Source organism: Triticum urartu, chromosome 7A (genome assembly GCF_056163025.1).
Source record: "Triticum urartu cultivar PI428250 chromosome 7A, HENAU_Tu73, whole genome shotgun sequence".
Classification (NCBI taxonomy): Eukaryota; Viridiplantae; Streptophyta; class Magnoliopsida; order Poales; family Poaceae; genus Triticum; species Triticum urartu.
In genome coordinates, this window is record NC_141879.1 from 626,702,315 (window position 1) to 626,722,071 (window position 19,757).

Consider the following 19,757-nt stretch of genomic DNA (forward strand, 5'->3'; position numbering starts at 1 on the left):
AATTAAGATGGTCTTAAATGGAGAAGTGCTCAAAGTGAGAAAGTTTCGTATCATAAAAGGAAAAACTTTGATATTTGGGCCATAGTCATCCGGTCTCATCTCTAAGGCCGAAGTTGTGTTCGAAGTACTCAGATTTTGTATTCAGAACACTATTCGACTGATTACACCCCCAAGACTGCCCCATATTGAAAACTGATCTACATGAATTGTCTTCGTCTCGTCGAAAAGATTGATTTTGATATAAAGATCGTCTCAATCCGAGGTCATATGCAAAAGTTAGAGCCCGCACAGCGCGACCCTCCAGTGCGCAAAAATATGACGCCCGAAACCAGACACATATGTGGGTATGTCTAATGTGCTGCGTGAATAATTAGCTGTCTTGCACGAGCGATTTGACCCTCGAGATGACCTCTGATGAAAAAACGTTCAACATGAAAGTAGTTTGTCTCATCGAAATGGTCAAGATTTCTTTTGGCCTCGTTTCCATCCGAGGTCGTTTGTCACCACAAAAAGGACCCTCAAAGTACAGCCAGTTTAAACCGAACAGTTCTGGAAAGTTCGGATAATACGAGTCCGAATTTGACTAGGGTTTTGGACGTGAATTGATGTAATTTTCTTGTAAGGAAAGCCTAGATAAATCCTTTGCTTGTACGGGAAGTCCAGCCGCCTCTTATATATGCTGGGGGTGACGGCCGATTGAAACAACACACAATCGAACAAATCTATCTACATCTTTTACCTTTACTTTTCCTTCTCCCTTGTTCTTCTTCTTCCTTGTTCTTTGCTTGTTCTTCTTGTTGCAGGGCACCGAACCTCGAGGCCCTAGGGGCGATCAGGTCGACCTAGGGCAGCCCATAGCCTCCGCGCGCCCTGACGGGGTCCCTCCCGGGCGTGTGGGGTTTCGGGTCTACAAAAGCGCCTGCCGGATTGCTTGCGTACCGCGCTTCCGGACGGGTCTCCTTCGACGCGAGCTGTGGTGCGTCACCCTCGGCGTTGGAGATACACGGTGACGTGTTCGTGTGCGAACACACTTTTTGGCGACTTCGCTGGGGACGAAGCTTTGAACGGTCTCCGGCCCCTTCTTGCTATGAAGAGATCGTCATCTAGGGTTTCACATCTACGAAGGTAATATGAATACCCAATTCACTTATGTAGATGCAAATAATGCATATGTTGTTGCTAGATCGTCTAATGAGCATAATGTATCGGCTAGCCCTAGTTTTATCAATCATGTATCTAATTATGTGCAACAGCCGATTCAGAATAATCTTCATGCTTCAACTTCATATAATTTCAGCAACATGCAACATATGTATCCCAACTCCCATGCATCGGCAACCCCACAAATCTATATGCCGATGAACAAGATGATGAGTTCGGTTAATCAAGTTGATACACACCATGTAGGAACTTCCAATAGGATGCAACAAAGTGTTTCAACTTTTTATTCATCGGCAAATAACTTGCAGTTTGTTAATCCAAACGTGTCGGTGGATAGGGGAATTGGCCATGCTACTACTAGTTATTCGGCCAATTACCCTCAAACATCATATGCTACACCTCATGCTACTAATTTTCTAGCACCATACGCAACTATTGATGTCCATAATTCGGCTCCCCACCTTCATGGTCATGGCCGAATAAGTGAAACTTCTATCGGAGCACAAATGCATTCACCTACTACCGTGGCATATCATGTCCCCCCAACACAATTACAGAATTTCGGTGACATATCGTTACCGAAAGAGTCTAAAAGTGTCGGGGGCAATTCTATCCAGATTGGGTCATTCAGAAAAATCTTACGTCTTTTTGGGATGAATGCAATGTTGTTCTACATGAATTAATAAAAGAGGGAAAGCCTATTATGCCAAAAAGAGAAAGCATTGGGTGTGGATAGAATTATCAAAAAAGATGGTGATTCGGATAATAAAGTTAATTCGGCTATTGAAAAGACCGAATCAAATATTACGTATGCCGAATCTATTCTAGAAAAACAGGATGACAAGGTGTTGGGGAGCTATTCGAAAGAGGAACAACCTATCGTTCAAGTAACGCAACCATCATGCTCTCCCAACGTGTTTGAAAAGGTATGTCTAGCAAGTGATTTACCTATCTTCCGATTTGGTCGCAGCTTTATTATTGATGCTTCTATAAGAGAAATTCTCATAAGTAATTTTGAAAGATCAATGACGAGGGAAATTTACTTGTTAGAAATAAAACTGTTATAGAACATATCGGTCAGTCTATTGTGCCATTTATAAAGACTGATAGTGACCTATTATTGCAGCCAAAGTTTTCCCCATTGCTTTATCAAAATTTCATATCTAATTGGGTAGCTTTGCTTGTTTCTTACTTGGCTTGCACTTGGTCTCAATTGAGACATGTGTATTCTAACTATTTTCGTTTCAGAAATTTAAAGCCAAGGTCAAATTCTTTTGAAAAATCCGATGCTAATATAATATATTATCCAAATACATCGGAGATAGGGTGTAAAACACAATGCATAGCCGAATGGGGAGATTCTAAATCTGAACCATTCGTTTGTTCAACTCCAAAGCCGTTTGCACACCAAGATCGGCTAGAAAATAAGAAGTATACCTTCAATTCAAGCATGTGTGATCAAATATTTGATTTGTTGCTGAAAAATAATTACATTAAAGTTCTTGATCACCATGTGAAGCCATCAATCCAAGGACGAATGTATTGCAAGTTGCATGATTCGTCCAAGCATAATTTTGAGGATTGCAACATGTTTCGTCAAATAGTTAAATCGGCCATTGATAAAGGACGATTAAAATTTGTTGAAACACCAAGGGATGACCAGTCTATTCTGATTGGTCCTAATGGAAAAAGGTTTTTGAATCGGCTGCTTCAAGACGATTCCTTTAAAGATGAGAAGGTAAAAACTACAGGTGATGGGATCAAGCTTTCAAGGAAAAAAGTTGTCCAAGAGCACAATGAAAATATTCTTGAAGGCATGAGTTCTATCGAAGATACAATCAAGACGCCAAGGATTGGGGGGCAACAAGAAAATCCAAAGATCGATGCAAGTCAAGACAAAGGAGATAAAGGCCGCAATAAGCACAAGTGCAAGAAATCCAAGGTCACTTTTGCACAATTATTAGATAAATATCAAAAGAAGAGTGAAGAGAAAGGTGCTTGTCGGCCAACTAATGGAAAAGCATCAAGATCACCCCCTAGGCGCAAACCCGAGGATTGGTATTGGCAAAATGAGAATTCTAATGCGGTATATTCATATCCATATTTTGTGCCGCCAATGCCAATGACATGGATACCTTCCTATGATCATGTAAATCCATATCCATCGTGGGACAAGTATGATACAAGGGTGCATTCCTCATCTTATTTTAGACCATCTCACAAACATTATGCAGCTCCAAAAGGATCAACATTGAACAATCACATGTCAAAGACCGTTTCAATCATAAGGAATCGGTCCGGAGCTCAAGGAATAAGAAAGGGGTGGTCAAACAAATTTATCGTGTTAAAAAAGATGGCCGTAAGAGTGCTACTTCAGATTTGATCTCAAATTAGAAGGAGCCAATTAAAGTATTGACATTGGCTACTAATGGCGATGAGGCAAGTCAATCAAGTACCAAATCTGAAGAGAAGAAGTTGAGAGTGCACATGGTAAAACAAGAATTGCCATTGCTTCAAACAAAATCACAGCCAGGGTGCCCACTCGGCTTATCATATTGGCAAAAGAAGAAGTTACAAAAACTTAGTGCACAAGAATTTGAAGAAAGGAATATGGCATGGGTTCCAAAGGAAGTATTCAAAATAATAATTATGTGCAAGCTTCCTTTACAAGGAGTGCGGCAAATGTGAAGAAGGAAAAGAGTGAAAACTATGAAGGACCAAGCCGAAGGTTTCAACATCTTCGGTCCACACATTATCCATTTTCTTCAACAATGTCGTTGATGCCTATGCCATGGAATTTCTCATCGGGTATGATTGGTTACCCTCAATGGGCTTATTTTAAACCATGGATGCAATATAATTTCTTACATCATGAAAGGGTATTACCAAATCATCATATGTTTGATTAGCTTTACTTTTGTTGCTAATCCAAATGGCCGATATATACTTATCGTCCTAAGCACATAAAATGGCCGATGGAATGTTGACATCGTCCTTAGGAAAAGCATCGTGCAAGTTATTTTTCGGCACACAAGTTTGCCGAAAAACAGGGGGCATGTGTTGACACCAGATTTTGGCACGGCGAAAAACTTAATTAAGATGGCCTCAAATGGAGAAGTGCTCAAAGTGAGAAAGTTCCGTATCGTCAAAAGGAAAAACTTTGATATTTGGGCCATAGTCATCCGGTCTCATCTCTAAGGCCGAAGTTGTGTTCGAAGTACTCAGATTTTGTATTCAGAACACTATTCGGCTGATTACGCCCCCAAGACTGCCCCATATTGAAAACTGATCTACACGAATTGTCTTCGTCTCGTCGAAACGATCGATTTTGATTTAAAGATCGTCTCAATCCGAGGTCATATGCAAAAGTTAGAGCCCGCACAGCGATTGAGCCGCGTCGAGCTTGGGTGAGGAGGTGATACGTCTTTCTTTTCGTCAGTGGCTGATGTGGTCGTGCTGCAGGCAGGTAGCGGAGAGTTGGTGTCTAGCTAGCTCAGAGATGTCCTGCTATCTTTTCAGTTTTGTCATGTCAATCCTTACGTGGCTTGTACTTTCATCTTTATGATATGAATGAGACACGTATTACCATGCAAAAGAAAAAAATCCGGTACGCGGTGGAACCAAATACAACACACCAATGGATCATCCAAGGCATTATGACCATTTTTCGCAACAAAAAAACCGTATTATGATCATCCAAGAATCGTGTATGTGCCCAACGAACTGTGAGAAATCTAAGAATAAAAATAAGATTAAAAAAGGCCGAAAAAATATAAGTTAAAAGTTGTTGTACTCTTATATGATTTCATCTACTATCTACTACCCCTATAAAAGAAAGAGAAGGCGGATCCAACTTAAAACCTGGACCGTCTAATCACATCATCAACGGCCTAGATACGTCGCTAACAAAATAGTCTTCGTTAACGAAACGCTAATCCCCCGCTTCGTCTCACCCCGCATGTCCTTTGTTCAAAACCACCGCTCCGCCATTCAAAAAAAGAGCAAACAAAGCACACCCCCACGTCCTCTCGCCCCAACCGCACGACCTCGACCTCTCGCCCACTCCTCCTCTCTGTTCCTCCCGCACCCGTTAGCCGCCGGAGACGCCCGCCACGCCCTTCGCCGCGGGTGCCACCCTTCGCCGCGGGAGCCGCCGCCGAGCCCGTCCGTCGCGCCCGAGCCACCGCCCTTCGCCGCGGGAGCCCCTTCACCATGGGAGCCACCACCGAGCCCATCCATCGTGCTCGAGCCGCCGTCTGGCGCGGGCCAGGTTGCTGGCGACGCGACGAATCGTCCACGTCGGCCCCTCACCGATTTGTGACGGCTTTTGCATCGCCATGTCGCCGTCTTCATCGACCTCTCACTGCGTACTGTTATGGGTGGCCGGCGAATAAGCCCACCTACTGCCATATTCGTCTCAAGATTGAACGCACCTCACCCATCCTTCGTTTCACAGGTTGTTGACACCAGATTTTGGCACGGTGAAGAACTTAATTAAGATGGCCTCAAATGGAGAAGTGCTCAAAGTGAGAAAGTTCCGTATCGTCAAAAGGAAAAACTTTGATATTTGGGCCATAGTCATCCGGTCTCATCTCTAAGGCTGAAGTTGTGTTCGAAGTACTCAAATTTTGTATTCAGAACACTATTCAGCTGATTTCGCCCCCAAGACTGCCCCATATTGAAAACTGATCTACATGAATTGTCTTCGTCTCGTCGAAACGATCGATTTTGGTATAAAGATCGTCTCAATTCATGGTCATATGCAAAAGTTAGAGCCCGCACAGCACGACCCTCCAGTGAGCAAAAATATGACGCCCGGAACCAGACACATATGTGGGTATGTCTGATGTGTTGCGTGAATAATTACCTGTCTTGCACGAGCGATTTGACCCTCGAGATGACCTCTGATGAAAAAACGTTCAACATTAAAGTTGTTCGTCTCGTCAAAACGACCAAGATTGCTTTTGGGCTCGTTTCCATCCAAGGTCGTTTGTCACCACAAAAAGGGCCCTCAAAGTACAGCCAGTTTAAACCAAACAGTTTTGGAAAATTCGAATAAAACCAGTCCGAATTTGACTAGGGTTTTGGACGTGAATTGATGTAATTTTCTTGTAAGGAAAGCCTAGATTAATCATTTGCTTGTACAGGAAGTCCAGCCGCCTCTTATATATGTTGGGGTGACGGCCGATTGAAACAACACACAATCAAACAAATCTATCTACATCTTTTACCTTTACTTTTCCTTCTCCCTTGTTCTTCTTCTTCCTCGTTCTTCGTCTGTTCTTCTTGTTGTAGGGCAGCGAACCTCGAGGCCCTAGGGGCGCTCAGGTCGACCTAGGGCAGCCCATAGCCGCCGCGCGCCCTGACGGGGTCTCTCCCGGGAGTGTGGGGTTTCGGGTCTACAAAAGCGCCTGCCGGATTGCTTGCATACCGCGCTTCCAGACGGGTCTCCTTCGACGCGAGCTGCGGTGCATCACCCTCGGTGTTGGAGGTACACGGTGACGTGTTCGTGTGCGAACACAGGCCAGCCCCCAATTTGTTGTGCCACCATCCCTGTCACTGGTACAGCAGATCCATTCGGTTTTTTTTTCAAATTTGAGAGAAGATGGATAAGTAACAAATCTGTGTCCAGATTATCTTCAGTTCGTGCTATTTATCCATCAGTTTGTCATAATCATGTTTTGATCCCAGAGACCCATATCCCAATGTGTTTATGTATTTGTGGTTCAAGAGATGAACAAATGCGCTCCTGTCAGATCGATATTTGTGAATCTGCAAGCAAGGGTGAGCTCCAAGGTAGCGACGCCGTGGGCGGCGGTGGCAGCGCTGGCCGCTGTTGGCAGCAGGAATTCACCATCGGCCCTCAAATCCACCATACTATGCTGCTGCACAATCTCAACCAGGTGGGGGATTCTTCTTATGTGGCGCACATTAACACTTATCTAGGTGAAAACCCATTCTTGAAGAACTTGCCAATTGACCCATCCGGCAGTCAGCTTATTAGGGACGGTGTCATTTTCAGACCATGAGATTGCTTTGTAGATAGCTACAGAGTCATGCTCATTTACTCTATCCACATAAATTGTCTGCTAGTCGTTGCTTATGTTAATTCATTGCTGAATCGTTTGTCAATAGGTTGATCAATGTAGCTATAACTGGAACCATTGATGAGAGAGCAATAAATAAGAAAAGAGTTCTTAACCCATGGGATAGGAATGAAAATCATACGCTGTGCCTCAACTCTGCACAGGCCATTGGATGTACTGTGTCAACATTGGCAGGCATGATTTAGTGGAAGGAAGGGTATGTCTTCTACTCCCCACTTGTTATCTTTCTTGTAGCTTATGATGTAGCGTGATTGGTATAGACTGTTGCGCATCTCTAAACTATCTGTTTAACCTTGCGTCTCCCTTCAATTTTGTCTTGTCCTGTATAGTGATATTTAAACTTTCTGTGATGAATTGGCAGGTATATTTTGGTATCGAATACTTTTGTCATTGCTAAATGTTGTGTATCCTTTGGGCTTCTTAACTGTATCCCAACAAATAAACTAGCATGAGTACTATATAAGCAAAAGTTATTAAATATAGTTTTTTTGTTCGGCGGGCTAATTGAGTTGTAGGACCAAGTAGAATTTTACCAAGGGCACTTAATTGGAGATGGAAAGAACAGTTGCATTGGAAGTAGATTACATGATGGGTAAAGAACAATCCAGAGTTCAGACATCATGTGCACCTTTGTTGTTTCTAGATGCTTACCTGTCATGGGAATGTTCATGATCCGCAAGCCAGGGCATTCGGTACTAACCAGTGACCAAGAAAAGGTAACAGATGGGAGCTCTTCTAATCTCATTTGTAAATATGTTGAACTATTGATATTGTTTGGTCTGCAGAGTTGAAGGGGCGACACATTAGGAGCACGATAGCATTTGAGGACTAGCCACATGGTACCAACAAGCAGTTGGAGTTTAATGTCTGGCAGACTCTACTCAGTAAGCAGCATTTGTTTTTGTTTAATGAACCTTTGTAACGGAGAGTTATGTTTTCTTAGAAACTAACGGAGGTGCAAGTATACGCCCATGTGTACTCGCTAGAAGGCTAATGCTAAAGTGTGCATCCAAGTGATTGTTGCATCTACATTTACACATGTATGGTTTTTTACAAAATTTTAGGTAGCATTCCCATATAATGTTAAATTACCTTCCTCACTTCAATTTGGCTTTGGTCAACAATTTAATCGAGCCAGGCCCATTTCCATCATTGTGTTTATCTAAGGCGGCTCTATCATGACTGAACCTTATGGTGTGCTCAGCTATGAGAAACCTTGTTAGTACTATGTAAATGTAGCCCAGAAGACAAATGCATCACGATACGAGGACGAAGACCACACTTGATAGCCTACAGTTGTCATGCTTGTTTCTTTGTACATATGCCTTGTTTGCTTGTTTCTCTATACATATGCGTTGTTTGCTTGCATATCTAAATTTGCTATCATTTCTTATGTGCAAAACTAGATAAACTAAACCATGTTAATTCAAAAATCATTAATAGGAAAACATATGAAAGTATGAACAATAGTTTATTTGTACTTCATGTATAATTTATTCAGGTCGCAGCGAATGAATTAGTAGACATGAAAGAATTTAGGCTAACCATCCGGAATAATTTTCCTTTATATAAGCATTGTTGAACCATGCTCGGTAAAGCCTCTGTACATATGCATTTAAATTATAATACATATACATGCAAAGATTATTTCACCTTGGGGCACATGCTGCTAGTTTATGCTTTTTGTACATGCCATTCTTAATTAGTTTACTATATGCCCAAACTAGCCAATAGAGATATGTTAGTTTACTCATTCATCTTTGTCATGTGACTACGAAATCACTATTGATAGTGGGGTCGTAGATAGATATGCACTGTACATGGAAAATGTGTACGGAATATGTGTTCCTGTTGATTCATGTTTCCTCTGAAAATTTCATGTGAAGGATCAAAAGGTGAATAGGAATCATATTGTTGGATAGTCATACTATTATATAGCAGCTAGCAGCTAACCTGTCAATTAGAACAATTAAGTTTGATCCATGTAGGTCACTTAAATTTCAGCTACATTATACTGACAAATAGTCTTGTCATTACTTAGGGAATGGGAAGCAGGACTGGAGGCAGTACGAGTCATTGAAATGATGATGAGGATGACTACTATGGCAATGGGGGATATGATAACTATGGCGAGGGTGATCTGTATGGTGATGAGCACTATGATCACTATGGCGATGGGGAATATGATGACTATGGAGATGAGGATGAATATGGCTATGGCGATGGCGGTGGCGATGGCGATGGCGATGGCGATCATGATTGGCTATAAAAGTCTAATGATCTTCAAGTCATGCGAAAATGTTGTTATGTTAGATATTTGAAACACTTCATTATCTTATGGACAAATTTGTCTTAGTGGACAATTTATCTTATGCAAAATGTGACCTATCTCAATTACTATTTTGTTCTGCATTCGACATTTGATAATTATGGTTAATGCAATTTGGATGCAACTCAATACCTTGTGCTTGTGTATGAGATGCATTTGTTGGAATGCCAATGTTCTAAATTAATGCTATGGAGTGAAACACCCCTTGGTGAAAGAAATATATGAGGGGTGAGTAATGACCTATGGTGGAAAATATGTCTCGGTTACACAGAATGCCAATGGGGGACCTCAGACTCTTGGTGAATTTATAAATTGACGGTGTTTGCTCACCGTCGACTAATAGGTTTCCTGGCGGTGTTCGCTCACCCTCGACTAATAGGTTTCCTGAAAGGCTGTATACACTGTCAACCATCTGATGAGCTGACGGTTTGGTTCTCCTCATGGTCATAACTAAATCCAGTGGGACAAATGTACCGTCGACTATTTTGAAAACCGATGGGAAGCAATAATCGTCGGAGAGTAAATGCTCGACGAGAAACGGTCAGCTATAAATGTCATCGGGCTAAGCTGAGCCAGCAGGTCACAATAACATGCCCGTCGGCTCACCATCGGCTTACTACCGTAGGTGACAATATTACCCGACTGTACCGTCGGCCATTACTGTAATGGCCGACGAAGCAAGGCCGACAGGAGATGGCGGACGGTGTACTGTCGGTTGTAGTAATATTTGACGGTGATAAAAAAAATTTGACGGTGATTGGACCCTCGGTTATAATGAAATATCTAGTAGTGAAAGTTCTCCTCGATTCTCTTGGAGATCTATTCGATGTAATCTTCTTTTGCGGTGTGTTTGTCAAGATCCAATGAATTGTGGGTTTATGATCAAGATTATCTATGATCAATATTTGAATCTTCTCTGAATTCTTTTATGTATGATTCATTATCTTTGCAAGTATCTTCGAATTTTCAGTTTGGTTTGGCCTACTAGATTGATCTTTCTTGCAATGGGAGAAGTGCTTAGCTTTGGGTTCAATCTTGCGGTGCTCGATCCCAGTGACAGAAAGGGAAACAACACATATTGTATTGTTGCCATCGAAGATAAAAAGATGGGGTTTATATCATGAGAGAAGCCACTAGTGAAACCTATGGCCCCCGGGTCTATTTTCCATCATACAAGTTTCCAATCAATTTTATTTTGCAATCTTTACTTTCAATTTATATCATAAAAATACCAAAAATATTTATCTTATTATTATCATCTCTATCAGATCTCACTCTTGCAAGTGGCCGTGAAGGGATTGACAACCCCTTTATCGCGTTGGTTGCGAGGTTCTTATTTGTTTGTGTAGGTACGAGGTGACTTGCGCGTGCTCTCCTACTGGATTGATACCTTGGTTCTCAAAAACTAAGGGAAATACTTACGCTGCTTTGCTGCAGCACCCTTTCCTCTTCAAGGAAAAACCAACGCATGCTCAAGAGGTAGCAGTACCCAATAGTTTTCTTTGGGTATCCTATGAAGACGCATTTCTTCAATTTGGGTTTGAGCTTATCAGGTTGAAGCTTTTTCATATAAGCATCGCAGCACCAAATTTTAAGAAACGACAGCTTAGGTTTCTTGACAAATCATAATCCAAACGGTGTCGTCTCAACGGATTTAGATGGCGCCCTATTTAATGTGAATGCAACTGTCTGTAATGCATAACCCCAAAACGATAGTTGTAAATCGGTAAGAGACATCATAGATCGCACCACATCTAATAAAGTGTGGTTATGTCGTTCGGACACACCATTATGATGTGGTGTTCCAGGTGGCGTGAGTTGCGAAACTATCCCACATTATTTCAAATAAAGACCAAACTCGTAACTCAAATATTTGCCTCTGCGACTAGATCGTAGAAACTTTATTTTCTTGTCATTATGATTTTATACTTCACTTTGAAATTCTTTGAACTTTTCAAATGTTTCAGACTTATGTTTCATTAAGTATATATACCCATATCTGCTCAAATCATCTGTGAAGGTCAAAAAATAATGATACCCGCCGCGAGCCTCAACACTCATCGGACCGCATACATCGGTATGTATTATTTCCAATAAGTTAGTGGCTCGCTCTGTTGTTCCAGAGAACGGAGTCTTAGTCATCTTGCCCATGAGGCATGGTTCGCAAGCATCAAGTGATTCCAAAAGCCCATTAGCATAGAGTTTCTTCATGGGCTTTACACCAATATGACCTAAACAGCAGTGCCACAAATATGTTGCACTATCATTATCAACTTTGCATCTTTTGGCATCAATATTATGAATATGTGTATCACTACGATCGAGATTCTATAAACCATGCACATTGGGTGTATGACCATAGAAGGTTTTATTCATATAAACAGAACAACAATTATTCTCTGACTTTAAATTAATAACTGTATTGCAATAAACATGATCTAATCATATTAATGCTCAATGCAAACACCAAATAACATTTATTTATGTTCAATTATAATCCCGAAGGTAGAGGGAGTGTCCGATGATGATCGTATCAACCTTAGAATTACTTCCAACACACATCATCGCCTCGTCCTTAACTAGTCTCTGTTTATCTTGAAACTCATATTTTGAGTTACTACTCTTAGCAACTGAACCAGTATCAAATACCGACAAGTTGCTATAAACACTAGTAAAGTACACATCAATAATATGTATATCAAATATACCTTTGTTCACTTTGCCATCCTTCTTATCCGCCAAGTATCTAGGGCAGTTCCACTTCCAGTGACCATTTCTTTTGAAGTAGAAGCACTCAGTTTCAGGCTTGGGTCTGGCTTGGGCTTCTTCATGGGAGTGACAAATTTCTTGCCATTCTTTTGAAGTTTTCCCTTTCTTTTCCTTGCCCTTTTCTTGAAACTAGTGGTCTTGTTAACCATCAACACTTGATGCTTTTTCTTGATTTCTACCTTCACTGATTTCAGCATTGCGAACAGCTTGGGAATCATTTTCGTCATCCCTCGCATATTATAGTTAATCACAAAGTTCTAGTAACTTGGTGATAGTGACTAGAGAACTCTGTCAATCACTATCTTATCTGGAAGATTAACTCCCACTTGATTCAAGCGATTGTAGTACCCAGACATTATGAGCATATGCTCACTAGTAGAGCTATTCTCCTCCATCTTGTAGGCAAAGTACTTTGTCAGAGCTCTCATACCTCTTAACACGGGCATGAGTCTAAAATACCAATTTCAACTCTTGGAACATCTCATCTGCTCCATGTTGTTCAAAACATTTTTAAGTCTGGCTTCTAAGTCATAAAGCATGGCGCACTAAACTATCAAGTAGTCATCATACCGAGCTTGCCAAACCTTCATAATGTATGCATCTGCTCCTGCAAAAGGTCCGTCACCCAGCAGTGCCACTACAAGAAATATGTCAACTTGTGACCCTCACTATTGGTCTCTGAAAGGTCATAGTTTTTCATTTGCAACCTTTTTGTGACCAAAACCAGAAGGTCAAAAGCTAGCAGTCGTAAACTGAAATTATTTACCTTCTGTAAAAGGTCGTTGGTTCCATGACCAAATTTTTGGTCACTAGCAACCTCCCCAGGCCACGTAGGCATGTAGCGTGGCAAGCTGATGTGGCACAAGATTCAGCCCGGTCCAATTCGGTTTTCTACATGGGCCTAGCCCAACAATTCTAGCTTTTTTCCAAGTCAATTCTTGTGGGCTACATGGGCCAAGCCCAATATTTTACCGTCTTTATTTTTGGGCCTTGGCCTTCTTACAATCATTTATTTTCTATTTTCAATCATTATATTTTAGCACTGGTCCCACATGTCAGAAATTTCAAAAATGCCCAGATTTTATTCATAAGTGGTTCTCACTAGTCAAGTTTCCATTTCACATCTTTTCAACATACATAATCACTATTTCAAACATACACTAGTCTTTTACAATCTGTTACATAAGGCGCATCCCAGACATATTACAAATGCGCATCTTAAATTGTTCTCACTCGTCAGATTGATCATACATAATCAATATTTTAGACGGAACAGTACAAATGTAGTTCATCAAGTAACACTAAGTCTACTATAATCTGTAGATAGTCTATTACAACCCCAATATGCCTACTGTTACAATATTTACAGTCTATTACAATCAAACATAAGAGACAACTCTTTGCTGAGTAGGGCTATACGGCTTCAAACTTCAAATTTCATAGACCTGGAGCTCCTGTAAAAGAGTGAACACATAGGCTACCAGCATTAGATTATTAGATTATTCCTGGACTATCGAAAAATTATATATTCAAAGAGATCTCATAGAAATGTAGATTTACGGACCAAATATATGATAAAGCAATAGATTCAGCCAACTTCAAAGACCTAGATGTTTGTGATGCATCTTCATAGAACCACAAGAATACTAGATATAGTATAATATGATTCCAGGAGACCACAAGAGCATCAATCAGCAGCAGGTATATAGCTAGCAAACTATCTACTAGACATCATCGACACTTGTACCATAACATGCATGTCCATCAAGGAAACAAAAAATGGGACCATAACATGCATGTCCAGCAAGGAAACAAAAAATGGGCCAAGTCCTAATGCTGGATAACATGTACAGGAAGGCCATCCAATGGTTTTAGCCACATCCTAATAAACAAGTGGCACTCTAATACTACTAATTACCAGCAGCAAATAAAATAGCCAAATGAGGCAACAGCACTTGATCATCGACACAACAGTGAGCAAGGACTCAACCACGGCGCAAAAAGCATCAAAATCCTAACTAACACACGAAACAGAGCATGGTTGTAGCATAGCAAAGGTAGGAGCTCACAATGGTGGTTTGTGTAGCTGATGTCGAACAGCCTACGTTCGTCGCTTGCGAGCACCATGCACCTTGGTGCCTTGCATACGGCCTCCTTCGAGTCTGTGAGAGAAAGAACGAGGTGAAGGTTAGTCGCATCAAGGATGCTGCTGTTCTAGGTCAAGCTAAGTCAACGGCATAAGAGATTTTAGTCAAATTAACATGTGAACATATTGCACAATAGTAGTAGTATAAATTGCAGTAGTAAGCATGCAAGGAAACAAAACATGGGACAAATATTGATAGCAACAAAATAACCAGGATATGACAATAGCAGTAGTATAGATTGTAGTGACAAAAGCACAAGCATGCAAACATGCATCTCATCCCAACCTAAATACAACTGTAAAGCAAATACAACTCTGCTTTCAAACTATTCATTTTGAACATCTCTTGTGACAGGAACTCAGCTAGTTCAAGACTAATAAAAGCCTTCCAAACATCACATGTGCAACAAGTTCAACAATGAACTAGCGCACATGCAATACAGACAAGGGTACTTTTCCCCAACTGTGCATACTGGTTTACGCTAAGTGTGGCCCAACTGAACAGCAAAACAGGCACTGTCCTGCCATATAAAACAGAGTGACATAAGAAGACAGGTGATGCACCATATACGGAGGGCACAAGGCGTAATGTGGGTTCTGTCTCTGCCTTGTCTTGAATAATTGTACAAGAAAGGAGAGCTACGATTCTTTTACATGAAACAAGAAGCCGCTGGACTAACACTGTGATCTATAACAAGTTTAGAACTAAGAGACGTCCCTTGGTTACATTATTCTATCACTCCCAGCACTACCGTGTTGTATTGTATGGCATGCATAATCATTGATCAATAACAAACGCACAAATAGATGTTCAACCAAATAAATACGGAAAGCAATAGAAGCAAGTCGATGTGACATTGCTCACCTTGATCAATGCGGGACTCTTGGCAAACTCTGGACATGAGTCCATGAACTTCTTCAGGTCCAGATCTAGGTACTTGAAGACGAGCCATATGCGCTTCTCACTGTGGACAACATCGTGCAGCCTGCAAGAGAGGAATGGGCAAAGCTTCTCAGCATAGCAACAATGCAAACCATCTACTAACACTCACCCTATAAATAGATGAATAAATAAATAGCAACATCACTGGCAGTAGTAGCACATTTCATAGGTTCTAAATCCAGCATGTTCATTTACTGTTGCATAAAAGCGAAGGCCATCCATCCCCATCTCGACTTAATGCCCACTTAAATCAATCAAATGATCAATCAATCAAGCAGTTAATCCGAGCTAGTTGAGGCAAGCAATGCCCGATCCTAAATAAATAAATAAATCCGGAGCAGGTAATGAACAAGGTCAATGCAAACAAACTAACAAACGGGGGAGTAGGAGGGGGTGAGAGACAACGCACTTGACGATGTTGTTGTGCTGCATCTCCTTGAGGAGGGAGATCTCGCGGATGGCGGTGGAGGGGACGCCATCGTCCTCCTACTGGAGGCGGATCTTCTTGAGCACGATGGTCTCGTAGGTGGCCCTGTCGCTGATCTTCTACACGTTCTTGTGTTGCGCGCAAGAACACACACTTGAGAAGATAAGAACAAAAAACAAGATGAATGGGCTGAGCTACGTGTGGGGCGAGGTAAGAGTCACCAGAGCCGCACCATCGACGGAGGTGCCATCGCATCTGAAACCCTAGCCATGGGGACGTTGTCGGGGAAGGACGCACGCAAAAGGAGCAGCATGACCGGCCTTGAGGTCCGGCGCGTCGACGGCCTGCCTGGCGTCGGGAGCCCTCGCGGAGACGCCAGAGGAGGAGGCTGGTGAAGCAGCGATGGTCGGGATCGATTACAAGGGTGGAGTACGACGAACATGTCCGTCCCCTCCTCCGAGGAGACGATGGACCCCTCCCTACAGCGTGAGGTGGACAGCGGCCGTCCGGGGATCCCGCAAACCCTAGGTCGCATGCTGTCGTGGTCCGGCCAGCTCGACAGAGCAGCGCGCACCGAAGCACGCGCGTGCCGGCGAGCCAGTCGGCCGCGACGCCGAGGCTGCAGGGCGCTGGATGTGCTGCGGGAGGTGGAGGGAGGGCGGCGCGCATTGAAGCACGCGCTCTGGCGAGCCAGCTGGCCACGATGCCGAGGCTGCAGGGCACTGGATCTGCTGCGGGGGGTGGAGGGAGGGCGGTGTGCATTGAAGCACGCGTGTGCCGGCGAGGTAGCCGGCTGCGACGCCGAGGCTGCAGGGTGCTGGATCTGCTGCGGGAGGTGGAGGGAGGGCGGCGCGCGGATCTGGCATCGTCGGGAAGGGGAAGGAGAGGTGGCGGCACTGATCTGGAAGGGGAGGAGATCTCTCTCTCTCTCTCCGCATCGGGCACAGCGGGGTGGGTGGGTGGGACATAGCAGGTGTGTGTGGGTGGGTCGGTGGGTGGGTGGATGGATGGATGGATGAGGGATGAAAAGATGGATGGATGTGTGCCATGTCATCGATCCATGGCACACATGTTTCCACCAATGATGATTAAGCTTATGCAATTTTTTTTCTCTTATATATTTTCTCATCCATACAATTAACCTATCCAATATTTGTTGCAAAAGGGCACCACTTCATTTTCAAAAATATTATACCATATTGACTAACTCGGGGAGGCTTCGTTGCAACTCCGGCGACCCCCGACGATATTACATCACAACACTGGCGGCCCGACAATGCTTCATTGCAACTCCGTCGGTCCGGACAATGTTGGATCACAGCACCGGCGGTCCGTGGCGATGCTATGTTGCATCATCGGTGACTATTGCCGCACCACCTTCTGCTGCAACCCCCGGCGACCTTGTGACACCATCCTCGTGTGCATGACCGGTGGCCACTACCCGGCAGCCTGTGGCGCCATGCACCATCGTCGAATAGCGGCCATCCCAGAAATGCTCAATGTCATGGTAGATCAATGGCTTTCAACCCAAATGCTCAATGTTATGGTAGCATTCATGGCATAGTTTGTTCAAATAATCTCACGTTGTGCACAAGGGTGCATCTTGGAATCGAAAACAATGTTGCCTAAGGAATTTTTCACTTTCTTTGGACGAAAAATTCATTTTTCATTTTGTGAATGCCCAAAATGAGTTTTTTAGTGATGGACCTACCATATATTTGTTGTAAAATTGGACCATATCATTTTTCTAAAATATTAGGCCATATTTAATGCACAATTGACCAAATTGTGGGGTTTCAAAAGTTTTGATCCACCTCTGGTGAAAAAGACAAATTTCTACCGATTCAGCAGGAAGCGGGTCAAATTTGAACTGCACCTGCCTCATAGTATGCTCTTTATTTTTTCCAAAAATATTTTATAGGTGCATAGTATCTATTTAATCAGAGAAACATCAAAATTTTTCCAAGATTCAACTACTAGCTAGGAACGGTCATTCCCGCCGTTTTGACCGCATTTTGAAACGGGCATAAAAAATTCAAAAAAAATCAAAAAAAATGGAAAACAATCGCATTGTGTCATCATATGTGACCAAGTTTCTAGGAAAAATAACAAACTTGTAATACGACAATTATTTTAAAAAAGTATTCTCAGAAACGAGCTATCACGTGTGGAGATCAATGCCTTTCAAGCCAGATGATCAATCTTATGGCCACATTCATGGCATAGTTTGTTCAAATGATATCATATTGTGCACAAGGGTTCATATTGGAATGGCAAACAATGTTGCCTAAGGAAGTTTTCATTTTCTTTGGACGAAAAAACCATTTTCCATTTTTCAAGTGCCCAAAAGGAGGCTTTTTTGTGAAGGACCTCCCAAATAATTGTTGCAAAATTGGACCAAATCAATTTTCTAAAGTACTAGGACATATTTAATGCACAATTGACAAAATGGTTGGGTGTAAAAAGTTTTGATCCACCTCCCGTGAAAAAGACAAATTTCTGCCGATTCAGCTGGAAGCGGGTCAAATTTGAACTGCAGCTGCCTCACAGGTTGCTATTTATTTTTTCCAAAAAATCATTTCTAGGTACAGAAGTATCTATTTAATGAGAGAAACACCAAAAATATTCCAAGATTCAACCACTAGCTAGGAACGGTCATTCCCGCCGTTTTGACCGCATTTTGAAACAGGCATAAAAAATTCAAAAAAAATCAAAAAATTGGGAAACCTTCGCATTGTGTCATTATATGTGGCCAAGTTCCCATGAAAAATAACAAACTTGTAATACGGCAATTATTTTAAAAAAGTGTTCTCAGAAACGAGCTATCACGTGTGGAGATCAATGGCTTTCAAGCCAAATGATCAATCTTATGGCCACACATAGTTTGTTCAAATGATCTCATATTGTGCACAAGGGTGCATATTGGAATGGCAAACAATGTTGCCTAAGGAATTTTTCATTTTCTTTGGACGAAAAAACCATTTTCCATTTTTCGAGTGCCCAAAAGGAGGTTTTTTTGTGAAGGACCTCCCAAATAATTGTTGCAAAATTGGACCAAATCAATTTTCTAAAATACTAGGACATATTTAATGCACAATTGACAAAATGGTTGGGTGTAAACAGTTTTGATCCACCTCTCGTGAAAAAGACAAATTTCCGCCGATTTAGTTGGAAGCGGGGCAAATTTGAACTGCAGCTGCCTCATAGTTTGCTATTTATTTTTTCCAAAAAACATTTATAGTTATATAAGTACCTATTTAATCATAAATACATGGTTTGGTGGCGATACATCGAGGTTTGGGCGGTGGCCGAGGGCCCCAACTCTAGAGCGCGTTGACATGCGTTCTAGGAGGCCTAGGCATGTCTAGTGGGTTGGCCACTCCCCAGGTAGGTGCTAGGAAGAAATTACAACAGAAGAATATCACGAGGAGACCGACCTATGCTCAAAGATGAATTAGCAGCCAAGTGTTTGATTGGCAGTACGGGAAATGCACATAGCCAATGGGCATGAGTTTTGGCTGAGGATGATCATCTACTAAGAAGAATGTGTTCGCAAATTTTCAGATCAAAAGGAGGATCCTAGGTGGTACTTGATTTGCAAATTACCATATTTGACAGAAATATGAATGTTGAAGCTGGGCTCAAAATAATGAATGGATTGAGCTAAAATTTGGTGGAGGATGGTTATTTGGGCATTGGAAAGCACCGTAGAAAATTGATACCATTTGGACATGCCAAAGTGGTACTTCCTTCACAATGCTCTTCTATGGACAGAAACTTGGAAAAACTAGTGAGAGAAATTGGATAAATGAAATGAGCTCAAATTTGGTGTAGGTAAGTTACATTGGTATGGTCATGCCTTGGTAGATTTTCAG

At 42.1% G+C, this 19,757-nt stretch overlaps 1 protein-coding gene across 1 annotated transcript; it reads right to left on the reverse strand.

The window, feature by feature from the left end:
• Positions 1-13,527: 13,527 nt before the first annotated feature.
• Positions 13,528-16,803, reverse strand: LOC125526034 (cell division control protein 2 homolog). The gene is made up of 4 exons (XM_048691061.2): positions 15,865-16,803; positions 15,378-15,498; positions 14,436-14,528; positions 13,528-13,820 (listed from the first exon to the last, which is right to left on the reverse strand). Exons 1-4 carry the CDS (start codon positions 15,885-15,887, stop codon positions 13,797-13,799), a joined length of 261 nt encoding a protein of 86 aa, XP_048547018.1. The 5' UTR covers positions 15,888-16,803; the 3' UTR covers positions 13,528-13,796.
• Between the last annotated feature and the right edge of the window lie 2,954 nt (positions 16,804-19,757).